This window comes from Lycium ferocissimum, chromosome 1 (genome assembly GCF_029784015.1).
Source record: "Lycium ferocissimum isolate CSIRO_LF1 chromosome 1, AGI_CSIRO_Lferr_CH_V1, whole genome shotgun sequence".
NCBI classification, from domain to species: Eukaryota; Viridiplantae; Streptophyta; class Magnoliopsida; order Solanales; family Solanaceae; genus Lycium; species Lycium ferocissimum.
In genome coordinates, this window is record NC_081342.1 from 11,559,200 (window position 1) to 11,568,312 (window position 9,113).

The 9,113-nt window shown below is 38.0% G+C and overlaps 1 protein-coding gene across 1 annotated transcript; it reads left to right on the forward strand.

Annotated features, from left to right (window-relative positions):
* Positions 1-707: 707 nt before the first annotated feature.
* On the forward strand, positions 708-8,887 carry LOC132047764 (uncharacterized). The gene is made up of 3 exons (XM_059438762.1): positions 708-1,142; positions 3,059-3,359; positions 8,670-8,887. Exons 1-2 carry the CDS (start codon positions 886-888, stop codon positions 3,321-3,323), a joined length of 522 nt encoding a protein of 173 aa, XP_059294745.1. The 5' UTR covers positions 708-885; the 3' UTR covers positions 3,324-3,359; positions 8,670-8,887.
* Positions 8,888-9,113: the final 226 nt, after the last annotated feature.

The following is a 9,113-nucleotide window of genomic DNA, read 5'->3' on the forward strand; positions in this document are numbered from 1 at the left end:
TAAATTATAGGAATGAATGGAATAGTAGTAATTGCCATAATTATTCTTGTATAATAAGAAAATAGAAAAATGGGGGAAATTGTCAAAAAAAAAAAAGAAGAAAAAAGAATAGCAATGGAGTTCATAGATAGGTGACACATCACCTTGTCCATACCTAATTTTATTTTGTATATAGATTCTTACCTTTTTAGTTCATGCCATTTATATTCTTGCTCTTACTTATAATTTCGGGTTAACCATAAGAAAATAATTTAATAGATTACGATTTATTTATCTTTATCCATTTTATATAAATTTAATTGTTATTTTAACAAATTCAGTGGTAAACAAATTGGAGTATGTTTTCAGGTGACACAACAATTTAAAACTATTTTAGAAATAATACTCCTTCCGTCTCAATTTGTATGGTATTAAATTGTAGGGGGTATTTGACCTGTTTATTTTTATTTATATCTAAGTTATAATTTATCTCAATTAAATATTTATTCTATTCATGTGCTATTTCCATTAGTGACAAAATTTCACTAAGGATAAAATGACAAAAAATTATTAATCATGTCTTGAATTTTTAAAATAATAAATAATTTAAAATAATTATTTTTAATAATCGCGATAAATAATTTAAGACGAGGGAGTAATACTCAAAACACATAATCCCCTTGATTGGGAAAATTGGTAATTGTTGTGCAAGACAGACATCAACTTCATTGACCCAAATAACGTCTTCTATCGTCTTCTACAGGAAAAATAATTATAAAAAACAAACCGACTTTGCCAAACATTCCCAAAGTCAATTGCATACATCGCCGGCTTATCATCGGAGAAATCAAATCACATCTAAACATCCTTTTAATCCAAATCCTATCACAATTAACGGCATCATCAATGTTTACTACACGTCAAATCGCAGTCACTCTCGCGTTACCTCTGTTAATCATCTTTCTCACGCCGTTAATCACCGCCGTTGACGTCGACGGTGACACGTCACTCTCCGCTTACGACTTGCTGGCAAGCTATGATTTTCCTGTTGGAATTCTTCCTAAGGGTGTTACGGGTTATGATCTGGATAACAGTACCGGAAAATGGAGTGCTTACCTTAACGGCTCGTGCAGTTTCGCTCTAGAAGGTTCTTATCAACTTAGGTATTAAATGAAAATATTCTGTTTCCCGTGGTTCATTATTGTATTGTTTTCATTGATACCATGTTTGTTTCGGTTGTTCTTAAAATTTTTATAGTATTGTATGGTGTTAGACTGTTCCTGTTTGGATGGTGGTTTCCCGTGGTTCATTAATGTATGGTTTTCTATGAAACCATGTTTGTTTTCATTGCTCTTAAAATTATGTGGTATGGTGTTGTAAATCCGTGATTCATCCCATAGTTATATAACTATGAAAAGCTCCAATTTTTGTAATCACGGATTTGGTGGTTTTTCCGTGGTTATGTATTTCATTTCTCCATTATACCCACCCTTCACCATCCACCCCACCCTACCACTCACCCCACCCTACCCTCTCGCCACCCTCCACCATCCACCCTACCCCACCCCCGCCCTACTATCCACCCCACCCCCGCCCTACTATCCACCCCCACGCCTAACTACCCTACTCCTCTGCCACCCACCCCCACCATCCCAACCACCACCCACTACCTCTCACCACCGCCCAACCCCACCCCACACCCACTCACCCCCACCCTCATCTGACAACCACCCACCTTACACCACCCACCCTTCCACCCCCTCACCCACTACCCTGCACCACCACCCAGGGGCGGAGCCAGCTTATGTCCAGGGGTTCGGATGAACCCCTCGGCGAAAAATTACAGTGTATTTTCAAAGTTAAAATTATTTTATTATGTATATATAGTAGATGTTGAACCCCCTGACTTCTTCGTATATTTACCTTTTGAAATTTTTGAACCCCCTGGATGAAAATCCTGGCTCCGCCACTGCCACCACCCAACACCATTCCCACAATCACTCACCCCCACCCTACACCCACTACCCCCACCCTCATCCCACAACCACCCACCTCACACCACCTACCCCACCCACTACCTACTTATTTTTTAAAGTTTCTATTTTATTCTTTACCTGAGTTTTATTAATATATATAAACTAATTTCTAATTAAGACTTCAGGATATTTTAGTAAACTTATAAGTTATTATACAGTACCATACAGTCAAACCAAACAATACAAATGTTATTAAACCACAACAAACGATACAGTCTATTCAAACATTGTGTTTATTAATACAGTACACTACAATACGACACTATACTGTACCATACCACACTGCACATTAATGAACCACGGGAAACAACCATCCAAATATAACCATAACCATGAAAAAGCTCAATTTTTGTTACCACGGATTTGGTGGTTTTTGTGGGGTTACTTTTAAAAATGTTAGTATTAAACCACAACAAACGATACATTCTATCCAAACATTGTATTCATTTATACAGCACAATACAATACAATATGATATTATACAATACGATACTGTGCTTTATGAAACGATGGGTAACGATCATCCAAACCGAGTGTAAATATACTCCCTCTGTCCCAATTTATGTGAAATATTTTACTCTAAATATACTCCCTTTGTCCCAATTTATGTGATACAGTTCGGATTTCGAGAGAAACAAGAAAATCTTTGACCGCGATTTATTCGTATGCCCTTTAAATATTTTAAATTGTTAATTATTATGACTTGTAGTACTTTTATGTAGTTTCCAAATAGGTAAATAATTTTTCAAAAAACGTAAAAGATTGTAAGTACAAATTCACGGTAAAAAATAAAGAAGTTTGACTAATCGAAATCGGAACTCTATCACATAAATTGGGACAGAGGGGAAGTTCTTTACAATCTCCACTCTATAAAAATAGCTAGCAGCACCCCTATTTATAATAGTACGAAACTTACTTTAACTCAAAATAGGAAAACTTATTACTATATAAATTTGACTAAAATCCTAACTAGACATGAAATAAAATACCAAATTCTAACCGGTTTTCGTTTGTTACAAGTTTTGAATTATTTTTTTCAACAGGTATAAATCGAGGATTGGCGGGTACATAGCTAAAGATAGGCTTACAAGCCTATATGGTGTTAGTGTGAAAGTTCTCTTTTTGTGGCTTAACATTGGGGAGGTTGTTAAGAATGGTGAAAATCTTGAGTTCTCTGTTGGGATTGCTTCGGCAAGCTTTCCTCTTTACAATTTCTTGGTTTGTCCGCAATGTGGATGTGGATTGAATTGCAATAGCAATGGACAAATTCTAAAGATTCGAAACAGTCATCTTGTCTCTTCGGTTTAGCTGCATGCCAAACGATTAGGGAGTTTGCTGAAAGAGGTCAGTTTCAGGCTTTGAATATATGATCCTTGCATTTTTTATTATGATGATAATTTGCTCGTTTGTTGTAAATTTTTCTTTCGCTTGCTCATTTATGAAAGAAGAAATTATTATAAAGGCATGCGATATTTCTGATTATATGCTAGTTGGTTCCTCCCTGAACTGATAATTGATCCACTTGGAGAAGTTATTAGATGTTTAATACTTCAATTTGGGGTGAAGCACTACTAGTTTCAAGAATATTTATATGGTTTAGGTCCCTTGATTTGTGAAATTGTTACCGGTTGAAGCAATTTTTTTGAAGCTTCGCATATTTAGTCAACTAGATAAAACTGTCACTTATCACTTATCAGGAAAGAGATGGTCTGTTGGTAAACCTCAATTCATCCATCAGCAGACAGATGTTTACGATAAATCTCATCAATGTTTAATCTACCATCCAATACTATTCTATGATGATGTCATTTAGGTGTGTACCAGGAAAGGGATTTCCTTTTCTGATGTAAATCGGGGTAACTCTTACAGTTGCTTATAACTAAATGGGTAGTGCAAAGTGTTTCTTCAATCGCTCCGCCATTTAAATTTCTGTGCCAAAAAAACTGTCTACCTTCTTCCTTCCCGGCCCCAACCCACCCCTCAAGTAAGAATAAACATGTCTTATTGTGGATGGTGATTGGAATCCCTGATCTTGTGGTGGGGTGTGTATCAGTAGATGGTTCATCACTTTCAGTTGTGAGTGTTCCTTTTCTCTTGTGAGAAGTCTTTGCGTCTGTACGCTGGTCAGAAGATGCTCGGGACTCTAGCAGATTAGGCAGTTGGATTTTTCATGGAATTTGTGAGAATGATCCATGAAGCATTATTTGCTGCCTCCCAAAATCATCTGTAGTGGTGTGAGCATTGAAGCTGATACTGATGCCTTGGTTGTGCTCTGTAGTGACGTTCTGTACACTCATGTGAATTATGTTAATCCTCTAATAAGGTCAACATCTAAATACTTCGTGGCCTGAAATTAAATGAAAGAATTTTACTCGATTGAATGATGATAAGGAAAAAGAACAAAAGAAGAGCTTGATCTAAGATCTAACTTTGATGACCAAAATCCACAGACCATGTCCCCATCATAGATTAATACATATTAATTGTTTTACTAAAAAAAAAAAAATAGGATACATAGATTAATACGAGAGTTACATTTATCTGGTTTTGTAGAGAAAACATGGTCCACCTGTAGAGTGACATATTACTTTTATTCATGTTTAAGATTTTTGAGGATGGTAGCAGGTCATTTCAACTGGTGGAGAAACATTCAGTTGAAGCATGTGGTGGTAGGGGGGGGTATTCTATTTAAAGAGTGAAACAACTTTAAAATGGACTATAAAGCAAAAGTGAGACCATCTTGCGTTGGCCCTGCATGTGAAACTACCAGCACGTATCATGTAGGTGTTCTTTTAATTGAATTACGTTGTCCATGACTCCATATTAGCGAGCTGGGAAAGAATGAATAATGGGTTGGGAAATCGGGAATCGGCCCTCACTTGCACAAAAAGCCAATCTTGAATCTAACTGTATTTTAGCTCGCGTATACAAACAATCATTACGGAAGGAACCTCTGCCAAGAATGGAATGCATTGATTTGGGGCACTAGATGAAGCTACTGGCATCGTACTGTAGAACCTCGTTCATCTTAGATTCAATCCTATTTGAGAATTCGAATTACTCGTAATAAGATATTGACTACAAATCTACAATTGAAAAGTCAAGGTTAACATCCTAGTAGCTAAAGGAAGGGAAATCAACAAAGCTTAGGCCCTTGACGAGCGATGGCACCACTCACCGGTGAAAGAAGAGAGAAAATGCAAATCAAATAAAGAAAGAGTCTAGTAAACTATAGTCTAGGTCATCCGGAAGGCTCCGTATAGTTTTTGGGTGTAGCATTGTGGTTGTTCCCTCTCCTTTCAGTCGAGTGACTTACTGACTCCACACGCTGGTGTGAATTGAAGGAACTTAAAAGTGCACCCTTTCGGCATGTGTTGCGAACACTTTCATTTTAGCCCCTCAATCTTTATAGATAGAGACAATTATTAATTTCCAACCTTGAGGTAGATAGAGTGATCTATTCCTCTTCTAAATCCCAAACAATTCGATTAAGGTCAATGCGCTAAGATTTAATTGGACGTTTTCTAGGAAAAGAAGGAACCGCGAATGTACGTCCCATGAAGCGCCAGGGAACCATGCATTCCTCCTTGGTTGGAGTCTACCAGCGACCGGTTTGGGGAACAATGAGTTAAGCATGTATTCTATCACCGCTTCATGCTTTCCTTTATTAGCGAAATGCTGGAAATACCTCTTGATACCTTATCAAACACAATATTGACGATCTCATGAAGATGAAGTTTCAGTAAATGAAAGAAAACAAGAAAATTAAAGGGATTGAAACTTCCTTTATGATATTAAGGATTTTCCTTAATCTACTTGAACAAGGAGTGCAGGGGGTGCTACCGTATATAAGAAAAACTCAAACTTCTTTATAATATAAGTTAAGCCTTTTGGGATAGGATTCATTTGTCCAGAATAAGAAATGGTGGGTCAATTTTCAAAAATTTCATCATAAATGTAAAATACATATACGAATAAACAAGCGGGAGAGATAAAAAGGTGCAGGGTCGTTCTTTTAATAGCCAAGAAATCCCAGAGGGCCAATGGTGCGCGATTCGAAACTTGCTGGATAGTGGGTCCACCCTTCTACCATTCTCCACTTAATTACTTGGCTTTTCTCTATGACAGGGTTTGAACTTGTGACGTGTGCCTAATAACCCATACATTACATGCCGTGATCTTACCACTAGACCAAAGGCCTGGGGTATATTAGCTAAAACACTTGGGGGTCGTTTGGTTCCTGGTATTATAATTTCACCAGTATTAGCTTATACCCATAACCAAACACGGGATAAATGTAATCCCCAGTTGTATACCGGGATTACCATCCGGGTCTCCACTTGTGGGAATACACTGGGTATGTTGTTGATTACCATCCGGGTCTCGGTAACCAAACCTCTCGTATGGTAAATGCACAGAGTTTCTAGGTTAAGTTTCATTCCTGTTGCAATATATGCTGATAGTTTGAAGCAATTGAAACCTACCCTCAAGTCAGACAGGGAGTGTTGGCTTTTCTATTTTCTTTCTTTTTTGGGGGTGGAGCAATTAAAAGACTTCTTTCTCCATTGTCGGCGTAAAAAGTGCAATGATCTATTGAGCTTGTTGTTCTTCCCTTTCTTACCCCCCCCCCCCCCCCCCCCCACACCAAACACACAAAAAAAAACCCCTCCTCTTCCTCTCTTTGTCATGGAACGGGAGAGGGACAGGACACGGTTAAACCTACAAACTTTATTCCTGAGGGCTGAACGGATCTTTATTCTTTATTCTGAAACATGCATTGATCAGCATTTGATTCTCGATAGATTGCTCCTCAGTGTTGCGTTCTCCCTTCTTTGGTGCTTCTAGTCAATTAGCAGTTGCAAGTTGGAGTCTAAGGAAAGTGGATAGATCCATCAATAAAATCTGGCAAATGATCCAGCCTGTATATTTTGGTGTATTTGGATGGAAAGAAACAGCAGGTGTTTTGATGGGATTTCAACTCCTAACTGCTCCCTGAGATCTAAAAGCTTACTGAATCTTTTTAGTTGGAGCAATCTTTCCCCTGTAAATGATGCAATTTCCCTTTTAGATTTCATTAGTTCCCTCTCAATGACAGCCTTGAGTTTTTGCTATAGGTTTTAACTCCCAGATCTTACTCTTTTTTTTTTTTTTTTTTTTTTTTTTGTGGAGTTATCACCTACTTTTTCTCTGTAACTTTCTTGCATCTACTTGATGCTTTTCAATACAACCACTTCATCAAAAAAAAAAAAAATGAGGGGTCAATTATTGATGCTTGCAAGAACTTTCCCTGTATTTACATGCTAGTCAGAACACATTTCTGCTGCTGGTTCACCGCGACGGTAGCTGATATACTGCAACTATATGACTTCACATACCACCATGGTGCCATTTGTCAAAATCACAACTGTAAGAGCTGCTACCAAAACAAATCAACTGATACAGATTGGTATACCAACACTTTGGACCATGATTTGCTGCTGAAAAGCATGAGTACAAGGATCTCTGGTTCTTGCTGTTCTTCCTTGAAGTTTGTTTATTTGGAAACAAGAGAATAAGAGTCTTGCGATTAGTTTACTAGTGCCATCAAGCAATTGATTTTAATGTAGTTGGATAAGCTTTTGCATGAAAATACTAATAAGAACATCACGGACACCAAGAGAGAGATAGGAGAAAAGAGCTGTATGTACCCATGATATAGGTTCGTGATTGTTTGTATTGATTGTCCTTCTACTGTCCATATGGAAAAAAATCTCTACGTGGAAAACAGAATTAAGAATAAGGTAAAGGAAACTTTGATGGGCAAACCTAGGGGGTGATGTCTGGTCCTCAAAAATTAATTGAGAACACCATTTAGTCCTATAAAAACTTGCATGTAGTCTCAATCTATGCTCGGACTCTTCAAAAATGTGGATGGGTGCATCTCAGATCCTCCAAAAAGTAGTGCATTTTTTGAGGATCCAACACAGATGTGGCAACACTTTAGGAGAATCCGAGCAACATAGGTCTCAACTTGCTAATGTATTGACACTGTTAACTGTCCCACATTGATTGAAGAAACGGGTTGTTGTCTCTCTATATGATCTTGTTGGGCGATCTTCACCTAGTGAGGCTAGCTTTTGCTCTTGAGTTAGCCCCAAGATCCATTCATGTTCTTGGTTTCCAAAGTAAGGTCCCTGTGTTATATTGTCCATGGACATGTGAGGGTAGTAATATTCCCCACATTGGTTGAGGAAATGGGTTATTGTCTCCCCATATGGTCTTGGGCTCTCACCTCATGAGCTATCCTTTGGGGTCCAGGGTACTTTCTTCCTATTCATCATTTGAGTGACATGTAGGACAACAAAAAAAAGAAGAGATATGATTAGGGAAATAGAATTTGTATAAGCTGGGAGGCTGTGTTTAATGAGACAGTGAATTGAGGCTGAAATCCTCTGGCGAGAGTGCTATGCACTTGTATAGTACATTGCGTGTTAGTGACCTGCTGCCACGAGACCTGTGTATTCCCTCCGCCCTCTCTCCTTCTCTGCCATAGTAACTTTTCAGGTTCTTGGTTATTAGGTTCTGTGGTACTTTCAAGTATATTTGACCCTGGATTACCTCGGAATAAGAAAGGGAAATATCTAATACATGATTCCATCTGTCGAGTGCTTGCAGATACTTGCAACTCATGGAAAAGATCAGATGACATTGTTGCAGTGTACAGAAAGCCTGAAGTGGTCATTCTTCTCCCGCTTGCTCCTCATCTGAGTAACACCACAAAACTGAAAGTCGAAAATTCCAGTGTTCATTTACTTTGTATTTATGTTTTTCCTACTTGAAATTTACATTGTATATGCTGTTTACAATCTTCTTGAAATTGCTCTTTACAACGAGATTCTTTTCCACGTTTTAGGACTATGTCAAATTGATTCATCACCCAGTGTGAATCACGCACATGGTTGCCTCATTGCTTTCTCAAAGAGCTCTCTATAGCACGTATCTAACTCAGAACTCTGTTTAATCAGAGGCCAAAAAGTCAATAAGTGAGAAGATAACTAGGAACAGAAGGTGGCATGCACTATAATTTACAACGCGGTTCTTTTCCACGTTTTAGGACTC

Excerpts from the sequence above, each read along its gene's own strand:
- LOC132047764 (XM_059438762.1), top strand. The coding sequence starts at position 886 with ATGTTTACTACACGTCAAATCGCAGTCACTCTCGCGTTACCTCTGTTA. Across the intron at positions 1,143-3,058 it reads GAAGGTTCTTATCAACTTAG|GTATAAATCGAGGATTGGCG; the intron begins GTATTAAATGAA and ends TTTTTTCAACAG.